Raw genomic sequence first — 23,423 nt, 5'->3', positions numbered from 1 at the left:
CCCTTTTTTGGACACGCTATAAAATACAAAGGGAAAGCTCCCCTTTTATTTTCTTTGGTCCGGGTGACGATCAGGCATCGTCGTCGTGTATCACATCGTATCACAAGCCGATCAGAGATTGTCGAAGACAATCACATCCGGTTCATGTTGTTTTGACTGTTTGAGCCTGGAGGGAGGGGGGGGGCGAGTCAGCGAGTCATCGAGGGTGTCATTTTGCTGCGCTCTGCTGGTCGATCGTCGTATGTGTTCAAAACCATGGCCTGAGAAACTTAAATGCATTTAAATGCAGAAAATAGAGAAAACAAAAAAACACGCAAATCGCTGGCAGCCAAGGGGGTAAATTTGGAATAAACTCTGGCAGTCAATGTGTTAAGACCGGGGACGCATCTGTGTCACTTAAGATTTGTTTGGCTATTCAAAAATAGCCAAAGAGTGCCGTACTACGAGTGCCGCGCTATGAGCTTGTAGATCTGCTATTTTTTTGAAAAATCATGGTGCAAGTCATTTTAACTCCGATCTGTACTTCTGGAGGGGGAGGGGGGGTGGTCTCTGGAACAACATATTTTGAGATGGGGGTCCGTGGCCAAATACATATCATTTTGGGCGGTCCTTGACAAGGAAAAGTTGGAGCACCACTGATATAGCAACATACTGTTAGGATTGAGAAAACAGTTTAGATTAGATATGTATTTGGCCACGGACCCCCGTCTCAAAATGATTTCCAGGGACAGCTTTACAATATATATTCAAAGTTTTGCACAAATTTTCAAGATTTCAAGAAAAATAGCAGATCTACAAGCTGGTGCCGCACTATGAGCTTGTATATGTGCTATTTTATGAATAGCCAAAGAAATCAAAAAAATTACACAGATGCGTTCCCGGTATTGAATGGGTTAAAAGGGTAATCATGTGTTTGTCTGTCTCCTTCCAGAAGGCATACTGTGGCCACTGCAGTGAAAGGATATGGGGGCTGGGCCGGCAGGGCTACAAGTGTATCAACTGCAAACTACTGGTCCATAAGCGTTGTCACAAACTCGTCCCTCAGACCTGCCAAAAGCTTATGGTGAGTTAGCCTAACACTCAGCCTGAATTTCCATTTTGTTTCACTCCATTATTCAGTCTGAAAGCCCTCTCAGTACAGCTGTTTTCTGAGATGGGTGCCTCCATCACAGAATCCATGAGGGCTGGCCCAGAAGCCAGTGTTGGGAGTTTCATGACCATGTGAGGATATTGTGATATGATAATACAGTGATTCTCAACCTGTGGGCCGGGACCCACTGATGGGCTGTGAGGATATTGCAATTATTTGGCCCCCAAATTATTGCCAAAACACTAAGATTTTAACGATAATATAACATAAAATAGTGTCATGGTATTTTTGAGTGGTGCCAACCACTCCTACATTTGACTTTGTCCGTGTGTCCGTATGGCCGTCCGTATGTTTGAGCACGGCTGATTGGTCAAGCTTCACGTGACACGTGACAATATGTTGTCACGTGTCACGTGACAACAAATTGTTGCTGATTGCAACACAAGGATGCAACCAGTTACACTTTCAAAGGCACCACTCTCTTCACACTGGGTGTGATTTTTAGCGGCGCTAGCCGCTCTATACCTAACTTTGTCCGTGTGCGTCAACGTTCTGATTGGTCAGGTGCGTCAACAAAGTGATTGGTCAAGCTTCACGTGACACATGGCTATAAACACATTATAAACACATATCGATGACAAAATGTATCAAAGGCGCCGCTACCTTCATACAGGGTGTGATTTTTTCTTTACAACCTGGAAAGAAAAAAGAAAAGTTTTCTTTGTGATATCGATCGATTCATTGAAATAAACTGCACACAGTCCACCCATCTGATCAGGGCCCACCCATCTGACCACTTAAGTTGTCAGATGGGTGGGCCCTGATCCTGGAAAGGTTGAGAATCGCTGTCATAATACACAATTCTCTCATATACATTACATTACATATACATCTAGAGGTCCATGCACTCAGTCAGTGCATACTGAATACTGGTGTGTCCAGTCTATGACATCAGTCATCTATGACATATCTTTGACGTAATGTATGACTCCATATTTCAGCAAGGCTTAAGCCCGATCCAATCGCCTTTCTCGTCCATTATAACATTTAAGATATTTTTTTTTTAAAGAGAAAAAAAAATCATTAAAACAATGATTGGTCCCAGACACACAAACAAACTTCCGCTTGGTGGAGTTAACAGCCTAACTTGTTATGAAATGATAAGTTCAACATGTCTGAACAGTTTTGTTTGACAAAACACAGAACCTTTTTAAATTTGATTGTTTTCTTTGTGATTTTTCAAACATAAATCATATCATTATAGGGTGCACCATTTATTTTTGTATTTATAATCAAGTCTATATATTCAAAGTTTTAAAGAATAGGTTTATTGTTTATTATCTCACCTCAGCACTGACCCCTGACACTTCCTTAGTACATTCATACTGTACACCAGTACCTTTTCAGGCCGCAACCCCCCCAGAAAAATCATATTTGAACTGGGGACCCTTCCCACCTGACAAGCACTTGGAATTCTAGGAGTTCCACAGATAAATATTGTGAAAATAGCTGAGTTATTTTCATTTTTTTTGCCTCTTATATTATTTGTCAAGTTGGCCAATGTTTGACCAGTTTTGATTACTTTTGATAAAGTAATGGTCTTTTTTCTTTCTTTTTAATTTTTTTAAGTATTAAAAATTCCTTAAATTGTCACTTAACTCATTGAGTGCCATTGATGTGTTTCACTGCAATGGCGCAACGTGCCAATGACGTGTTTGACGTGTTTTTGAATTTTTTTTAAATATATATATATATTTTTTTAAATGTTCAGAACCCAAGATATCATTATCTGAAGATTTGCAGCTCTATCCACTCCTTGTTTAACTTATAACTGAAAAAGGCTGTATCTCACTTCCTAAGCACTTTTTTTTTACTTTGAAAAAAAGAAATAATAATAAATCGCACTGGCCAGAAATAGCCAGAAATAATTCTGGCACTCAGTGAGTTAACTGTCATGTGGGGACCACCCGGGGGTCCCGACCCACAGGTTGAGTACCACTACTGTACACACCCTCATATACTGTATACACCCTCATACCTAATTTACTGTATACTGTACAGTACACTGCCTCATACTGTATCCACCCTCATATATACTATACACACCTGAGCTTGGTTTACCTCATACATGAGCAACTGTCGGCCCGGGGGCCACATGCGGCCCCCACCTTCACTTAATGCCCGCCCCTGGTTTATCTGAACCACAAAAAAAAACAAAAGCAAATACACAGTATTCATGCAGTGAAGCACAATGCGTTCCTTTGTCTTTACATTTGACCGTATGTCAATGTGCTGTGAATTATCAATAATAGTCGCCTTTGTCTTAGTCTAGTGTAGACAGACGATCAGAGAGATCTCTTCCTGCTAATGTCTGGTGAAATCTAAATTCAAAGTACTGGCTGGTACAAAATGGAAACAATTCAGAGAATTACAAATAAATAATAATAACTGCATTGCAGAACCAATGCCAAGACTTTAGCAGTCCTACCTTCCTTAGTCCTACCTTCCTTCATATTGGAACAGTGATATTAGTTTTCAAAGCAGTGGGTGTAGGTTTGTTAGCGCTGGATGTCTCCGCTGTTCTAGCCAATATATTGACCTTATATTTCAGCAGACATTTCAGCAGGCGGAGATAATAATAATAATACATTTTATTTGTAATGCACTTTTCATTCACAAGGAATCTCAAAGTGCCACAAGGTAAAACATCATCAATCATATAAAGTTAAAAAGCACGGTTTAAAAACAGATATGACTAAACAACAATTCAACATGAAAATGCCCTCTGAAACAAAAACGTTTTCAGGCCTATTTTAAAAGAGTCCAGGGTCTGTGGTGCTCTCAGGTCAATAGGAAGGCTGATGGGAAGATCTCTGATGGTCTTATTATACGAGACTACCTTTGTCTAAATGTGCTCTTTAGAAATCATTTATTTGACCAAACAAGAGACCCTCAATTCTGCTCCAGAAGACCAAAGTCCTGCCTAAAGGATCAATGTAGTCAGCACACACATTGTTACTGCAAAATGTGAGCTTTAAGCTTGATAAGATGAAACAATTAAATGCTTCCCCCATCTGAAAAACCTCCATGTCACCTTATGTCTAGCCTGTCCCAGCCAGTTCTATTTCAACATGCTACAGTAGCTGAGAGTATCTTTCTAATTTAGGCCCAGCTTTCATTCTGTCCTCGCCAAGATGGATTATTGTATCATCTACCGGGTCACTGGAACAATGCGAGCATATTTTGGTGAATTATTGCCTTCTTTTCTGCAGGATCCAGTTATGCCATCACAAGAACCCCCCTTAGATGAGAAGAGCGAAGAGGTGGACCTCCCTCCGGAAGACACGGAGGACGGAGACGGAAGTATGATCATTCAAACCCCATTGTTCTTTAAGACAAAATTATATATATATATATATATATATATATATATATATATATATATATATATATATATATATATATATATATATATATATATATAAAGCAATAGAGCAGCCTGCCAACATTGCAGTGCTATCGCTCATCATTTCTCAGCAGTATTATGGGACCTGGTTATTGTTGTTGTCAGTTCTTGAATGCACATTAATCACTTGCGACGACGCATCGTTTTTTACTGTTCTCTTAGATTATGGCAGGAGTGACAGCTCTAAAAGCAAAATAATGCTTAGCATCAAACAAAGAGAGCCAGCAACTTCCTAACTGCCGTAAGAGAAGTTTAGAATCTGGCTTTAAGAGATCATGATCCGCTAGCTTCGTCTCTTGAATGATTCAGGGTAAATGCATTGTTTGTGTACTGAGTACAACGATTCAAAAGAGTGGGGGGAGATAATGTCGCTTTGTGGGTGAGACATGATTCAATTACACAATCTGTCAGGTAGATGAAACATCACAATGACTGTCCCAACAGCCACCACTGTTATATGTCTAACTAGACTAGAGCAATGTGTCCTGTTGAAGTGTCCTCGAGTAAGACAGTGAACCCACACTCTGATGTTGGAGTACACACTTTATGGTGCTGCCTCAATCAATTTGCTCTATTTAAAGATGGGAGTGTGTGCCCCTAGAGCCCATACAATGAGGCAGACTCATAATACTGGTTGTAAAGTCATTTAACATCCTTGAAATTATCCAAAGCAATAGGCAATTAACTACATAAAGCCGTCCTTGGCATTGTGGTTGGCACAGCAGTTTCACAGTAAATCTAATGTCAATTTTACGGGGTCCATTTTTATACTCATAGTTAAATTCAGAACTTTGCTGTGTAGTTGTAAACTAAAGCAGCAAGCCCCAAGAGGCTGAGGTTTGTTAAAAGGTGTTGACAGACGTGGAGCAGGGAGGCTAAAATCCCCTTAGCTGTTCTAAAATCACTGTACTGTAAGCCACGGCCTCGCATAGCTTATTGCATTTATAAACCGGTTATCGAATATGGCAACATGAAAATCATAGGCATATTCCAATTAAACCCATTTTTTATAGCAATTTTACTACAAGAATAATTTCTACAAGACAGTAGACTGCCTGGACAAATAAGGCTGTGACTATCCTTTAACAACTGAATGGAAGCCGATAATGTTAAACATTTAAACACGTCATTGTAAATGTGAAATGAATCAATATTGAGCAAATGCATGCATGGCCTATTTCTCTCTTAAAATATTAAAGGCGGGGTGCCGTGATTTTCAGTGATCCCCCCCCCCCCCTAAAAGATAATCATCAGGTATTATGGTTATACTAGGAGGAAGATTTCTTTCAAAAAAGTGTACAGAAAGTGTTAAAATTATGTTTTTATGTGGACACGCCTCCAGTTCATTAAGTATACCTGGTTCTCACCTTAGCACCACCCACCTGTCCTAGTCCCTCCTCCTCATGGCCACACGTGTTGTGTTATGATAATGAGGGGGAGGGTATATTTTTACTGTGTCACTAAAGCGTTGTTTTTCTATTGGCACGTTTGACCCTCAAGGTTTCAGCCTCCAGGAAGAAACTCAAAATAGTCAGAGAAGACATAAAACACCATAAAAACACCACCAGGGGGCTTAATGAAGTTCTATCAACCTCATAGACACATGAAAAACAGAAAAAGTGCAAAACCATGGCACCACCTCTTTAACAGAACTGATTTTGAAAATCAAAATTCACAACAAAATCTGTCATTTTGATTTTGTTTGGCGCAGTATACTAATCAAAGTAATGCGCTCACAGGTCTATTTCTAGAGCATTTTGCAATGGCTTTGTAAATCGTAATTAAGGACCGGAACTATTGCTCTAGTGGACTGGTCTAGTTTGGTTCTGAGACTGCCCTCTTGCCTGGTGGTGTTTTGCCCTTACATTTTTTTTACTGTTTATTGACATATTAAATACTGTTTGTACAGTTTGCCAAGCATAAACTATTTAAAATAAAACATATTTATTACATTTGCTTACAAAAATAAATGTTTGAATACAAAGAGAGAACCGATGTCGATCACATAGTGCTGTGAATGACAACCGTTGAAATTGGGCAGATGTATTGGGCCTGTACAATAAATGAATTAATTAACAAAGTCCATTTTTATCTCAAATGAAAACAATATCCACGGCTTCCTCAGGGAGTACTGTTTTTTTGGAATGCAGTGCATTATTCTATAATAAAGGTCATGGAGATGCTCCTTTGCATCGCCCAGCACTTTGGTACCCCTGACTCAGCATGAGTACAGCTCTATAAAATACACCCAGGATTACATGCATTTTTTATGGGATTTCTTGTTTAGCATTTTATTGGTCATTTGGGGTGGACACAGTTTTTGGAACCACTCTGTTGAGATCAGCATCTGACTGCATACACAGTAATACACCTCCCTCTGGTGGTCAAAAATAGAAGGACAGTCCCATTGTGGAATATTTCCCCCCTCTCTCTCTCTCTCTCTCTCTCTCTCTCTCTCTCTCTCTCTCTCTCTCTCTCTCTCTCTCTCTCTCTCTCTGTTACTGTATCACATTATCTGTGTTACATTAACTACTATTACATGTGAAATTAATTCATGTTCTCTTTCTTTTTTATCGTTCTTTATGCTTACAGTACCTTTCTTACCGCACAATCGCACAGTGGAGAAAACAGAAGACACAGATCCAGAGGTGATATGAACTGCTGAGTTGACATTGCTTGACCACAACACAGATACTGTGACACACACACACACACACACACACACACACACACACACACACACACACACACACACACACACACACACACACACACACACACACACACACACAGTGCTCTGTGTGTAACCTATCTATCAAAAATAATGATATGGTTGATAGAGCTTGGTGTAAACATGCTCCTTGGGTCCGTACTTTTATCGGCTGCCGTGTTAAGTGGTCAGATGATGGGTTGGCCGCATCCGATAGAGAAAAGATTGAGAACCACTGTGTTACAACAGTGGTTCTCAGCCTTTTCAGTTTGACACGGTTTCACAGATAAATATTGTGAAAATAGCAGATCTCTTTCTTACAGGCCTATTATTTGACAAATTGGCCAATGTTTGACCGGTCTTTTCTTTCTTTTTTTTCTCCTTTTTTAAATTGTCACTTCACTGTCATATGGGCACCTCCCTCAAAATCCCGTGGGGACCCCCCCTGGGGCTCCCGACCCACAGATTGAGAACCATTGTGTTACACAACCACAATTGACCCCCCCCCCCCCCCTCCAGGACATCAAAGCCGTTGTCGACGGCATCGATGGCATCAAGATCTCCCAGGGCTTCTCGCTGGGCCTGGGCGACTTCGACCTGATCCGGGTGATCGGGCGAGGCAGCTACGCCAAGGTGCTGCTGGTGCGGCTCAAGAAGAACGAGCAGGTGTACGCCATGAAGGTGGTGAAGAAGGAGCTGGTACATGACGACGAGGTGAGGGAGGGAAGCCAGGGGAGGGAAGGTTCGGGTGTGTGTGTGTGTGGGCTGGGGTGGAAACTAAAGCATCTCACAAGGTCATTTAATAGGCTCTATGCACAGCAGCCATATTGGAAAGAAATTGGGCCTCTTCTTACTTCCTTCACAGGTGTTACCAATGATACTAATGAAGGCTCTGTTCCATTCTGATAACGTGCATGTTGGGTCAGTAGAAACACTCCATTTTGGTTCCCAAATGGCCCCTTATGCTGGGTGTGTAACTCTGAGAGTGTACAAATGGAACCAAATGGACCCGTAAGGGTCCATTTGGTTCCATTTGTACACTCAGAGTTATGGGCGTCCTTGAAAATAAGACAACCACTATGCCACACTAAATGGAACAGAGCCTTAATTTGTATTATTGGTAACAACTGTAAAGGAAGTAAGGCAGGGGCCCAATTCATTCCCAATATGGCTGCTGTGCATAGAGCCTATTCTACAAATACCTTCTAAATAAATTAAAAAAATCTAAAAGTTTTCTGAAATACTTATCTTTTAACTTTATTAACCCATTCAATCCGGGAACGCATCTACAAATGTCTTCTAAATCCTGACAGTTTTCTGAAAACCGTATGTTGCTATGATATCAGTGGTGCTCAAACTTTTTCATGTCAAGGACCACCCATAATTATATGTATTTGGTCGCAGACCCCCATCTGAAAATATGTTATTCCAGGGACCCCCAGAAGCAAAGATTTGAGTCAAAAATGTTCGCTTTAAAAAAGATATGTATTCATAGATTTGCACACATTTTCAAGATTTTTCAAAAATAGCCAAAGTATAAAATAATGGTTATAGCTAACATCTAAAACGACAGATGCGTTCCCAGTCTTAATGGGCTAATTCTACAAATGCCTTCTAAATAGATTAATACAAATCTAAAGGTTTTCTGAAAAACTTTTTCGTCGGCAGAAACCTATTATCTCCATGTTTTAACTTTTTGTGTGTTTTCGTAAATGAATGCCCTACTTGATCACACTACAGAAGGGGTATTCAACTAGATTAGGCAGGGGGCCACAATAGTAAAATGACTTGAAGTCGGGGGCCACAAGGCTGTGACAACAGAAATTAACAAAATGTTCATGGTTAACCGTTTCACCGTTTGTTGTGTGATAGGACACAACAATGGACATAATTATATGTCTAATATGGTAACTTATTAGGGCCTGTTTAATACTGCATTCATGCATTTTGATGTTTGAAAGGATCATTTCTGTGCCAGTCCTTTGTAGTGCACAGGCTTAGATTTTGATATTACGGAAATAGGAAGTAGATATGTCAGGGTGTTCTGTTCACAGGTCATTGGCATGGAAGTGTCTGTGCGGTAAGAGTATTAGAGGCAGGCTGGCAAGGTGAAGTGTTTGCATGTTCGTATGAATGAAAGGTTTTTGGTTCGAGCATCCGGTTGATAAGAGCACAAGCTCTTAGGATGTGTTTGAAGTCAATGGAGATGGAGAAGATGACAAAATCCAGGTGAATTATCTCTTTGGTGTAAATGGACAACATCCACTCAAGAACCAGAAATAGATTTGTGATGGATGAACTGCACTCAGAACTCATCTGTTGTTGCGCTCTTGTATGTTGATGCGCCGCTGAAATGTAGCGATGTTGCCAAGCCTGCTACATGGTGGAAAAAGAAATTGCTGAACTACTTGAAATCTACAATATTCTGAAAGTAGTGAGAAGTAGTAGAAGTAGGCAACATTTCTGGCTGTTTTGTTTGTACTATGAAAAGGTCTTTATACTTTTACTTGTGATACTTGTACTTTTATTTTTGATACTTAAATACAATTTAACACCAGATACTTTACTTGAGTACATATGAAGTGAGCTGTATTTTCATATGAGAGATTTACTCACCAAAGATTACATTTCCCACATTTGGGTTCTAGCAGTAATCTTGGCTGCAAATGCTGTACTCTAGGACTTTATGACCCTGAGTGAATCACTAACATTCTTCCATTCTAAATAATAGCCTACATTTTATTCTTATCGGTTGATGGTTGATTAACCATTAACAAGCTTTGATTAACGGTTATGAAAAACATTTAAAATGGTCATCCTGTACAACCAACCACCTAATAATAATTTTGTACATTTATTTTTAAATTGGAATATAGAATGTGTTCCAGGGGCCACAAGAAAGCTCTACTGGGGCCGGATTTGGCCCGTGGGCCACCAGTTGAATATCACTGCACTACAGCGTCTCACAAAAGCATCCAAAATAGAAGATATCCAAGCGAAGCAGCGAGTTTTGAGCTTGTCGATCTGCTATTTTAGATTTTTTTTTATTTGAATACTGTTAAGTTAAAATTTTGGATATATAAGGTTCCACCCGACAAGACGATACATTCTCAACTAAAATGATACAGAGGGGTTCCCGGCTTGAAAGGTATAACAACGTATAGGTGTAACAGGCCTAAATGGGTTAAATGATATTTTGTCCAATTTGGATGGTAGAGTATGTCAGTACAATATAACTTATGCAATTGGGGTGGTTTAATTTGGTCTCCCTGCTCTTCTATTGAGACATTTAGATACTGAGTCTAGGTTGGACACAACCTTTGACACAATCCTGTTTTCTGGCTTGACATGAAAAAAATACATTTCTCCCCTGAGCAAGCAGGCAGGCTCTATTAGCTCAGTGGTAAGAATTTTAGCACTTGCGCAGGAGACCTGGGTTCAAATCTGATGTAGAATAGGAATTTTTACGTGCAGCTTTGTTTCATTTAGCCCCCTGCTGTGGCAAAGCAAGTATTTGTATAGATTAATTCCAAAATTCCATAGTTAATGCCTACCATACACTAGAAAGACTTTGAAAAGAGTTTGTACTTTATATAATTTTACTCTGAAACACTCTCACATCTGCCCTATCTTATACCCGACGTAAAAGCGGCACACAGTGCAGAGCAAGTGTCATTGCTACATGATGCAGCAGTCATTTTTCACGCCCATTGCCCATCTGTGCGCCCTTGGTTGTGTTGGTCTTAAACTGAGGTGTGATCAGGCAAATTGTTAGCACATTGCTGTCTTACGGGGAGTGAGAAAGTCAGAAAGCCCTTGCACTTTAGACCAGCTAAACCTCAGCTTGGTGCAGTCCCAGCGCAGTATTTCCCCGCTATTTAAAAATGCATTAGAAAGTAAAAATCATGCATTAAATGCATTAAAAATGTAAATACAATTATTAAACGTCTTTCAGCACCATGGAGCAAGGAGAGCGCGCGCATAAGAGACATCCTGTTATATTTCAATAAGCAGCAGCCTACACTTTATTGCGGATGGAAAATATGTTCAAGAAACTCTCATTCTTGTCTTTGAAATTAATAAACACATGAATTTCAGGGTTGGAGCTGTTACTTACAGCACCAGTTTCAGCCACAGCAATCTGCGCTGCTATCCCTGTCATGCTTATGAAGAAACTAACTTAGAGAATGAGCATGTGATTATTACATTGATATCACAGATGTCTCATGGACATTAATGAATACACATTACAGGACTTTGGAAGGCATGATTCTGAACTGCATGCCCAAATATGCTATTCCATCAGCAACAAAAATATCTATAAAATGGGGCTAGTACACTATAATATGCTTTGAGCACACTGGACTATGAAAGGCAAACGTCTGTGAACACTCCGCTGGACTCTCCATCCATATTATGTGTATGCTCTCTGTTTTAATCAGTAAACACCTGTTGGTTGTTGACAAGGTTCATGACATTTAATTTAACCTCACATAAGTATGCCCCAAGACTAAAGACTTCCGCTAATATTGTACATGTTTGTTTTTATCGGAACATCAAGATGAGACATAGACTTGAGACAGCTTGGTAGTTTTGTGGATACCTTACATCAAACGATTGGGGAAGTACCACAACTCTAGCAAAACTCTCATGACTGGAAAGTTGTTTGGCATGAAACTTCTAATTTCTTACCATGGAATCCACCGTTGGATGCAGCAAAAATGGGACTGTTAGCTATTTTGGATACAATGATTCATTAAAATACATCATAACATCATCATAATCATCATCTGAAGGTGCATGTATAGGGTTAACACTTTGGACACAAAGCGACAGGCATATGCTTAAAGGAGAGATCCAGTCATTTTAGGTGTTTAGGTGTGAAAAAAGTCAACTGCCCCTGGTATGTTGGTGAGTGATTAGGGACACATCAAAGCAAACACCTAAAATGACTGGATCTCTCCTTTAACAATTAAGACTTTGCTTTTTTCACATACAGTACCTGTTGGCCTGTCTTAGTTAATTGTATCACTCATTGTTTTACTACGTAAAACCTAAGTTAATTTATTTTTTGATAATTTTGGAGGCAGAATTCCATATACAACTTTATCTGATAATGCAAATCGCCAATTTTCTTTGTTATTCATACACCGATTTATAGCTGTCATATTCTTTCCATTTCTTCACAATGGACGCTGCTGTAAGGAATACTGAGATGCTTGGAAAGAATGCTATATATAATTCCCCATAATGGTGGTAATTAGGAAACCTACTAATGAAATTATCCCAAGATACAGGTGATTTAACCTCAATCATCTTAATTGCACACATGCGTGATTACACTAAAGCTTGATTTATACTTTGTCATGAGATACCATCGTACAACAGAGTATAGATTAAACATAATTATGTCACTAATATCAACACTTGGCAGAACAAGGCCTAATTTTTGTGTGCCATAGTGTCATGATTGATATGACATGCATCATGTCTGTCTATCTATCCCTATCTGTCTTCATAACAGCCTTTTTCTGACTAAACCAATAGGCTCTCTACTTATCACAAGGTTTTTTAGATACGTGAAGTTGATGGACACACACACACACACACACACACACACACACACACACACACACACACACACACACACACACACACACACACACACACACAGACAGGGCGGTCCCCAATGTATTTTTGGGGGTCCCCAGATGATCTGTTAATGTGCAACATTGTTTTCTTACTCAACAGTAAAAGAAAACCAACATACAGTATAAGTGTATACAGGGTATCTGCACATTTAATTGGTCAAGTTGTCAAATGTAAGAAAGAGGCAAACATTGTTTAAAATAGACGATATACTTGTAGTTCGGCTATTTTCACAGTATTTATCTGCAGAACCGAGTCAAACTAAATGCCTACAATTCCAAGTGCTTGTCAGGGTGGGAGGACTCCAGTTCAAATATTATTTTGGGGGGTCGTGGCCTGAAACTTTTTTTTAAACGTGTATGTTTTGGACAATTGTTAACAGAGATTTAATGTATACAGTACATGACTTATAGTCAGTGTGGGGTAGATATTCAAAAATACCAGTATGGCCATTGGTCCATTAAACCAAGGTTAATGTAACTCTATAATTAGTTTAACATATTTGTTTGACATACAGTAGAGCTCAACCAGTCTGCATACTCCTGGAGGCGTGGGCTGTCTCATCTCATTCACTGTCACAGAAATCTTCACAGACAGAAATAAAAAGAACCAAGTGTGTGGAAACAGAAATCAAGTAAATAGTACCCAGGTCAAGATATGACTTGCACCCTGGTGAGTTTGATTTTATATGTGCCATTTTACCCCCACTAGATGGCGACATTGGCTCATCTGTAAATCTGTAAAAGACACAAGGCTACATTCAATTCAATTCAGTCAGTGCTAATCCACATTCCCCTGATTGAGTCGGGATTTAGATCCAAATTATTTCAGACACGCACCATCATCCATTCCTACTACTTTGTGATATTGATGATATCATTAGTTTATCTCTAAGTGTGTACAAATGGAACCAAATGGACCCTTACCACAAGACGCTAAAATAAGTTCTAGCGCATATAGCGCCGGTCACGGGCCCTGTCAGAGTTATATTAACACTGAGGATATTATGTAAATACTTTCATATACATGATTGTGCTTTCACTTCACCTAGACACATTTACACATTCAAACGCAACTGTTTCAGTGACAGTTTAAACGTTTTTAAAAGAACTAAAGATTGTTTACAGGGCTTATTCATCAGGTCGACACCATACATTCTTCCTTCTATTTGGACTAGTGATCTGTTTTTCCTTTATTCATGAGAGTATTAGTTTAATTATTCATCTATTTAGTAGGCCTGACATCAAAGCGTGTAGCTTGTGAAATGCTCACAGAAACAGACCAAAAGCCTACTCCTGCTAAAGAAGCTCAATTGACCAATAGGAATATATTATTGATGAGGTTACTATATGTGTAATTTCCCATGCTTAAATTACAAGTGTACTGACCGCCCGGGACTTTTGATATCAAGTGCACAGCATGGGGTCTGATGCTTATGCTTTTAAAACGTAACCACGTGTTGCACTGGAACGCGGCGAAGTGGACAGCTCTTATTGTAGTTTACATGAAACATTAACTAATGTGTACTTATTGACTATGTAAAGCAGTGGAAAACATCCTTGCCCGGAGGCACAGAACGGCAACGAAGCACAAAGCTTTCATATATCCAAATGAAATTAAAAGTACAACTGGCTCCTATGAATCTATAATGTAGAAATCCAACATAAATCTTAATTTGTGCTGGAAGAGGCGAAAAAGTGGCATGGTCTTACAAAACGATTTTATAGCATAGCATTTATAATAAATATGGTGCTTGTGATCTTACACTGTTATAAATTGAAGCTGAAACTGAAATGATGAAGGACCGGGAGAATTCTTATTCTGCAATGCGACGCGTTGTGAGCTTTCTTTTAATGTTTTGAATAGGGCTTATGTGATTAAATGATCCCCAACATAGACTGAGGGAAGTACAGCATAATTGTCAGTGTACAAGTAATATTAATGCACAAGTGAAGTAACTTCCTTCATTGTCACTAAAAGTGCATTGCCTCGGGGTGGGGGAGTCTGGGTGACATAGAGGTCAAATACTCTCACGGGTTTGATTCCTGGCAGCAGTGCCTCTGGCTTGGCAGGGTGGTCCAGCGAAGACAATTGGCAATGTTCGCAGGTTGGAAGCCAATGAGGGATCGCGTCCTTTTCACTGAACTATAGCAAGCCATGATAGATGGTTGTGCTGGGGACCAGGGGGTGGGTTAAGGTTTCCGGCGATCTGGAGGAGACTGCGCAAACCTTTGCATGTGTCATGCTCTCCTGGTGAAACTCCTTGCTGTCAGGTGAAAAGCAGCACCTGGTGACTCCATGGGTATTGGAGGAGGCAGGTGGCAGTCTACCCCTCCCCAGATCAACAGTGGTGGGAACCAGGCAGCGACAGGCTAGCCTGGAAACCAGACGAATCTGCCAGTGCAAAAACAAAAAAGCCAGTGATATTAGTCTGGCCATGCCAGGCTTGCGACAGGCACCACAGTAGCACTGACTAGTAGCAAATGACTTTGGGAGAAATTCCATCGCTTTCTCCGTTTAAAAAGATTGAACTGCTCGAAGCGTGCTGTTTTTCTCAGCAATTACAAATATGTCACATTTCAACCCAGAATAACTAATGACATGAAAAGTACTGTACATATAACCCTGATAATAATTGACCATTGTCACAATATAAAGACTATAAAGACACAACATGTGCCAGTCTCTCATTTAACCATTCTGTCTGTAACATTGAGTGAGGGAGTGTTTTTACCACTCCTTTCCCCTATGCTATGGCTTGTGTTGGTTGAACGACACTAAAGACATGGGAAGACTCACCATAATGCTAGTGGTGCTGTGCGACTCCTTGTCTGTATGTTTTAACCACGTCCTGCACTCTATTGATCAGACAAATTGATTGTTAATGTGTTGCGTTTCCATCTCTCTGTCTGCCTGCTTCTCAGTACCTTTCAACACCATCATCTCTCTCACCACCATCTCCCTCTCTCTCTCTCTCTCTCTCTGTACCTCTCTCTCACCAGGATATTGACTGGGTGCAGACAGAGAAGCATGTGTTTGAGCAGGCATCCACGAATCCGTTCTTAGTGGGCCTACACTCCTGTTTCCAGACAGAAAGTCGGTAAGGGTCTGACCCAAAGACACACTCGCACACGCACGCACGCACGCACGCACGCACGCACACGCACAGACACACTTTCGCGAGTGCACTTCAACGTGTGGCCGCGCTCGTACAAAACCCCCCTCTTTGTTTGGAATCCCTCAACAATGATCTGTACTTACCTCCACTCCAGCCGGCTGTATCGATTCCGTCCTACACACCACGCTGCACACAGCGAGACTTTCCCCTCAGAGAGAGGTAACATGGCATTGAGTGAGGGCCGCAAAGAAAGAAATGGATTCATTTAGATTGGATTTCAATCAAAGCCATGCAGGCAGACGTAACTGACACACTGTTTCATTGCCAGCATTCCAGCTTCAAATGATCCCATGGCTGTGCAGTATGTTTTATTCCAACTGTTCAGTCTCGTTTGAAGGACAGCCATCTCTAGATGCTTTCATTTACGGTCCAGTGTATACGGTATTAAGTATTAAGCAGTGACGGCGATTCTCAACCTTTTATGATTTGAAGGACCCCCACTTTAATATGCATTACACCATGGACACCCATTTGATTCACGTTTGTATCTCTGGGACCCCAATCTACGCTGTAAAATCCTCTGTTAATTGAACTCTGAGAAGTGTGCTACCAAATGGACCCATTAAGGGTCTATCTCAGAGTTACAGACCAGTATGTGTCCATTGATTCCTAACTATCATTTAGCTGGAGACTTCCCCCAAACCTCTTCAAGGATCCCTTGGCCAACACGTTGACCGATGTTTCTTTTTCTTTTTTTTCTAGGTTGTTTCTCGTGATCGAGTATGTGAACGGCGGAGACCTGATGTTTCATATGCAAAGACAACGGAAGCTCCCTGAAGAACATGCACGGTAAACATCCAAACCGGACTGACGTCCTGACAGCATTTGATGACAAGAAGAGGTTCGGTGCAATATTTAAGTGGTCATATACATCTCAAAGGGAAACACGCTGTTGAATGTGCATTTCAGTTCATCGATGATGATTAGCGTAGACTAGACAAGATTTTTTTCTTTTTCAATATTTGAAAAAAGAAATCCCCTGTTTCTGTTGCATTTTATGAGCAATCACCAGCATGGCACATTGTTGCTTGTATGGTCATCATGAAATCAGCCATTCCTATTTTTGGAATTCCACAAAGTATTCTATTTAGCCATAAACACAGCTAACAAGGACAATGTCATGGCCACACGGAGTGTAGCGTCTTAAAAAACAGGAAGTAACGTCACATTTACCAAATGTGTTCTCTACTGCCAGTGAAAGTGGAATATTATCCTTAATAATGTACTGTAGTTATCATAGTCTCTAGCCTTCCACCCGCATACACTTCACTCCTTCTCCTTCTCCCTCGCTCTCTCTTTTTTCCCCATTTAACATGAAATTGAAAAATATGAGGGCTGCAGCAGAGTGATGTTGAGTGGCCTCCAGTAATAGCCTCCTCCACACAGAGGATGACACACAGAACCAGGCCCATTTGTGATTGGATTTTGGCTTTAAGTTGACGTGGCTCATTCGGCTTGCGGAGAGAGCTCCTATTAGCCACAGAACAATAAAGCTTGAGCTATACTTGTGCGGGTGCCGTGCACCGGAAACAGACGGCCTACAAGCTCACAACACGTCGCACTCCAACTCGTTCTGTGCTTGTAGATCGGCTGTTTTCGGTATACAACACTGACGCACAGCTAAATATAAATCAGGCTTGAACTGACTATGCAGGAAGGGATGTAGGAGCGATTCCGGTGAACAATATTTGGGATGGAGATCAGAATGAAGGACTGTAAATGTTTTTAGCTATTTCTATGATTGTACATCATCTTCCATTTTCCAGTTGAAGATCCACTCGGTTGAAGATCCTCTCATGGGCCTTTCTTGCTCTCTGTACGAAGACTTTGCTCGATCGCGTACGCCAGCACTCCTGACAGAACATACCCTCAACAGCATGCTTTAACTCTTAACTCTTCACGAGAGTTCTCATGTCAATGCCGGGAAAATTCCTGCCGTTTTTCTTTTTTCTCTTCTTCTTCCTTCACCTCAGCAAAACATAATGAGCACCCATTATTCATTGTGCCTGTCTACTCGCGCAGTGCTCCGACTGCGGCACTGATTAAAAAAAAACTGTGGATCAAAGGCGAGGTAATTCAGAGAGGCACTGCAGCGGGCCCCTATCAGGCCCCTGCGATCTGTATTCCCGAGACCACAGCTCTGTGTATGCAAAGCAGCATGTTAATCACCCGTAATGAGCGTACATATTCATGAGCTCCACTCCTAGAGAGAGTCCTGGCACGCTCCCCTGTGCTCCGGGTGGGGGGTGCAGGTTGGTGGGCAATGGATGGCATGGCTGATATGATACAGCTTTATGGCAGTCTGGATGCCAGTTTCAGAGTATAGTGCGTGTGGGATGGGCAGCATCCGCTCATAAACTTGCAGCCCGATTTCGATCTTTCGATCCCCCTCTATTCTTTTTTATGTATGTGTTCTCTGTCATACAGTACATTTACGCTACAGTCAGACAGACACAGTCTCACTAGGGCTGCTAAAGACTGAACTCCTTGACACATACATTAAAGTACATAAAGTCTGTGAATAGAGGCGGGGAGGTTGCCGTCACCATCATGTCAGGTGTCAGTGCAAACATGGTAATTGGTTGTCCACTGATGACATTTCTTCATAGTCCTCAGTGTTTTAATCAGAATTGATTGCAGTAGAATCCATGTGATGTGTTTCACATTAAATGACCATACCGTTGGTCTGGCTGGTTTTAGTCTCGCATAGACGATCAGAGATCTCCGCCTACTTATTCGTTAGGGGAATAGTCATTTCATTGAATAGGCTTGGACACCGGAGAAAACTAGTGGTAACAAACCTACGCCCACTGCTCTGAAAACCAGTTCTGATACCATACCATATGAAGAAACACCACTGAAGACTTTGCAATGGTTCTGTGAAGCTGTTATCTTTTAAATTTCCGAATGGTTTCCGCACAGTTACCCACTGAATGCAGATGTCACCAGGCATAACAGTAGGTGCAGATCTCTGATCGTTTATCGGCTATGCGAGACCAGGCTGGTTTAGCCCATTGACAATGAATTACAGCGTGCTTGAAATCTTTTCCAACTTTTTTTTCTTTGGTTGGTAATAAAACCACCTTACAAGTCTTAGCTTCTCTGGTTGATATTTCTTTTACCATTAAGCCAAACAAGCTTTTCTTCAGAGACTAATTTAGGCACTGCGTTCATGATTTTTGGCATCTTTTGTCAAATAGGCCCCTTTGGAAGGCAAACTTTGGAAGGCAATCATAGGCAATTGAAATGGAACATGACAGAGTTCATGTATACCGATGTGTGTGAATGATTGACAAAATCTGTATGAGTAGTAGCAAAAAGTGTGTTTATGTGGGAAGTGGTCGGCAGTGAGTATACTGTCAAGTATACTATTGAGTCAATATGTACTGTATGGTCATTTAGCAATTCATTGTTGAGGTGAGATTTTCAACGTTGGTCCTGAAATTGTCACTATCCGTTTGGAATGATAATATATCTCTGAATTATAAATCTAAATTGACAACGTGCCCTGTGTGTCTCTCTGATTTTTTCCCCTTCACAAAAAAAGGTTTTATGCTGCTGAAATATGTATCGCTCTGAACTTCCTGCACGAAAAGGGCATCATCTACCGTGACCTGAAGCTGGATAACGTGCTCCTGGACCATGAGGGACACATCAAGCTCACAGACTATGGCATGTGCAAGGTAAGGGCAGGTATAGATTCTTTAGTAGACTGCTGTGAGGCAGGCTGACATTGGATTATTAATAATGCAAGTGGATCGATGTCAACTAGAAGTAAAGCGAGGGGAGTCTCTCCTTTTCCCTCCGTTCTCTCTCCTCTCTTGTTTACCATTTCCACTCTGCCCTCCATACTTACTTTTCTCTCCCTGCCTCCTTGTGTCCTTCTTCCATGTCTGTCTGTCTGTCTATCTGTCATTCAGGAGGGCATCAGACCAGGCGACACCACCAGTACATTCTGTGGAACGCCCAATTACATTGCACCAGAGATCCTGAGAGGAGAGGATTATGGTGAGTATGTAGCAAGTGTCAAAGTAGTTGCTACTCCTGAGTACAGTAGTTTAGAGTATCAAAGTGTGGTCTTAACATGAGAATGTGGCTAAAATTCCACAGTGTTTGGCACTTTTGCCATATCATGACATGTAAAATCTCAAATGATATCTATTGTCTCATATCACGATATGGATATAATATGGCTATATTGCCCAGGCCTACGTCACATTGCGTTCTCCCCCCAGGTTTCAGTGTGGACTGGTGGGCGCTGGGCGTGCTGATGTTTGAGATGATGGCTGGGAGGTCTCCATTCGACATCATCACAGACAATCCTGATATGAACACTGAAGAGTACCTCTTCCAAGGTGAGAACAGGGCCATCGTCCACTCCATTGGTTCTCAAAGTGGGGTCTGGCCGGGGACCCCCATGGGGGTTCCCAGAAAAGTTAGTTCATTTCAAGCTTTTTCACACACATTATTAGTTAAAACATGCTCATTGGCCACATGTCATTATGCCATAGACCACTAGAGGTCCATGGACCATTGGTTGAGAAACAGTGTTCCACTCAGATCTCAGCAGCAGGCTGCTCCTGTAACAGTCGTGACAACTCAGTGTCTGATCTTGGTTATCATCCAGTGATGAGTTGGTCTAACTTAAATGTCCTTATAGGGACATTTGGCATGGCTGGAATAACATTAGTTCATTATTGTGTCAAGCTTTGTTCCACAGTGGTGAGGACAGCCTGCTGTAGCAGGTGGTTAGGGATTGATATACTCATACTGTACATAGCACTGTGTGAGGATTCTTCATCTGCTGCTTATAATAACTGATGTGTGGAATCAGTTTCGGTCATGAATGCTGCCTACAGTAGTACTGCACTAGCCTGCAATACAGTGGAGGTAGACCTACAGTGGTAACTCCATGATGTTAATGTAAAAATGTTGGCGTATTGAAATAATAAGCATAATATTTTATATAATATGTACATGTATCTTTTTGAAACACCAGGATGATTGTGGTTAATGTATTTTCTAATGTGGTGGGTTAGCAGTACAAATGCAGGAGAAAATTCAACGTGTAGAAACATCTATATTGTATTTACATTTGTGTATACTTAAAGCCATATGGTACCCTTATATAGTACCCCCTCCCCCTAACTCTCACACACACACACACACACACACACACACACACACACACACACACACACACACACACACCCACACCCACACCCACCCACACACACACACACACACACACACACACACACACACACACACACACACACACATCCCTGCTGCAACAGACATTCCTCCATACTACTCCAGCCTCCTGTGACGCATTATGTCTCCACTGTGCCCGTCGGTGGCATAGCATGGCACCATGACTAGCATCTGCCACCCGTACCATCCTCCTCACGCCCCCACGGGGTGAGCAGCGTGCTCCTGGACGCCGGCCTGCCAACGGAAACCGCCCTCATTGCTATAGGAGCAGCCCGTCCATATGCCACCTAGGCAGACTGGCGTCAGACCTGTGCCAGGCCCCTCCCTGGGCATTAGTGCAATCCACGCCAACCCCTGAGCTACAGACAGACAGGCACACAGAGCCTGGCAAAGGCTTCTTTTCTTTGGGAGAGTGTGGTCACAATATGCCACGCTAGTGCCCCCTAAATTCCACCTTTATGTGAAGAAATGTTAGCTTTTATATTTTTGGGGATGTTTTTTTTCTCTGCTTCATTTAGTAGAGAGTAGGGATGCATGAGATATTATGCATGATATTAAAAACGGATTGATTGCATTGTCAAATCGATCCCAGTACTGATAATTGCAATGCAAGTTTCCAGTGGGGTTGTTTTATACAGTAACTGTGATTCTGGGTGCAGATGCAGACTTTATTACCTGATTTATTAGGCCTGCTGAACATTACACTCCGTTTTCAAGTGTCTGTTTTCACTACTGAAGGAGATTAGCACAAATTTATTCAAACAGCAGAGTTAATGCCTTGCAATGTTACCAAAGCATTCAACGAACACATAATTAATGTGTCATAATATTGGAGTGAGGTGTGGGGATAATTTTTATGTCGGTTTGATGTCGACAATGCATTTTTAACTAATTATCCTCTGATACCGATATGATGAATGACATATTGTGCATCCCTAGTAGAGAGACAGGGAATGTAGGGCAGAGAGGGGAAGGACATGCAACAAGGTCTCCAGCAGGAATCAAACCAGGGACGTTGTGATTATGTGGTCTCTACGGCCTATCTGGTCATCTAATGGTACGGTGCCCCCTCTCCACACACACAAAAAGCATGATATCTTTTCCACACTGACCCAAGAACGTGTGGGGCAAAGATAAGTGCCTTATCCAACTCCTCAAAGGGTTTTGTGGGTGGCCAGAATGGCTGACAGCTTTAGCTTAATGCGGATAGCAGATCTCTATGTTTATGTCCTCATCCCCTGGCGTGCTGCCTGCCCGGAGCACTATCAGCGCCTGTCGGCACAAGCCTGTAGTGTTTGGGTTCAAATTCAGGAGAGCAGAAGCAAGAAACATTTGAGATGTGGTATTAGAGCAGGAGATAAACAAACACTACCTAATCTGTTCATCATGGGCTAAATCAAGTAATGGCTACAAAATAGGGCTCCAACTATCCATTATCTTAGCGATTGCTTTTTTGATTAATATATAGAAGTAACTAAATAATATACACATATCAACAAATGAACTAATATTTCTAATATTTCAGTTTTTTTGTTGGCTAAATCGATTTGTCTGATTAACCACTTAAGCTCACTTAAGCGATGTAACACGTTGTGAGCTTGTAGATCTGCTATTTTTGAAATTTGTATTAAAATATTTACTTTTTATAATCAATTAAATGGATTAGTTCGATCAACTGTTGTACCCCTACTACCAAACATGCATTTATATTTAAAAAAATGAAGCCTGTTTTATACTCTGTTGTGCGACGGTGTTCAAGCTCTATTTTCAAACACGTCGGCACGCAACAAAGTATGTACTGTATCAAGCAAAAGTCATAGGGAGGGATCGTGGCTCGTATGCATTTAGATGAACACCATCTTGCTTTCTCTTGCTGTCTCTCTACAGTACAGTCCTCATAAAAGTAAAGTTCACTGACATCCTGGAAAAAAGTGCACAGTCCAATATATATAACACACAAGCTATCCAGAGATGGATAGCTTGCAGTGTCTACAATATCAGTGAGCTGCCTTGCACTACAAGGTCCTTATATACTGTATGGTAGAACACTGGTTCTCAAACCCCAGGGGTGCTTGAAGGGTTTCCAGGGGGTCCACAGGTACTGTAACAGATATTT

At 41.2% G+C, this 23,423-nt stretch overlaps 1 protein-coding gene across 3 annotated transcripts in view; it reads left to right on the top strand.

Annotated features, from left to right (window-relative positions):
* Positions 1-23,423, top strand: part of prkcz (protein kinase C, zeta) — a 130,374-nt gene that overhangs the window by 82,267 nt on the left and 24,684 nt on the right. For 2 of the 3 annotated variants that reach the window (XM_084070404.1, XM_084070406.1), the window contains exons 6-14: positions 932-1,063; positions 4,363-4,453; positions 7,149-7,204; positions 7,786-7,980; positions 15,918-16,015; positions 16,796-16,882; positions 19,641-19,776; positions 20,014-20,101; positions 20,329-20,448. In XM_084070404.1, coding sequence (XP_083926530.1) covers positions 932-1,063; positions 4,363-4,453; positions 7,149-7,204; positions 7,786-7,980; positions 15,918-16,015; positions 16,796-16,882; positions 19,641-19,776; positions 20,014-20,101; positions 20,329-20,448 — 1,003 coding nt within the window. The remainder of the gene's footprint in view (positions 1-931; positions 1,064-4,362; positions 4,454-7,148; positions 7,205-7,785; positions 7,981-15,917; positions 16,016-16,795; positions 16,883-19,640; positions 19,777-20,013; positions 20,102-20,328; positions 20,449-23,423) is intronic. The other variant, XM_084070405.1, reaches the window with a different exon arrangement.

Source organism: Gymnoscopelus microlampas, assembly GCF_963454915.1.
Source record: "Gymnoscopelus microlampas genome assembly, chromosome: 10".
Taxonomy (NCBI): domain Eukaryota; kingdom Metazoa; phylum Chordata; class Actinopteri; order Myctophiformes; family Myctophidae; genus Gymnoscopelus; species Gymnoscopelus microlampas.
Note: the sequence above shows the minus strand (reverse complement) of the source record. Positions and strands in the feature narration are given on the sequence as shown.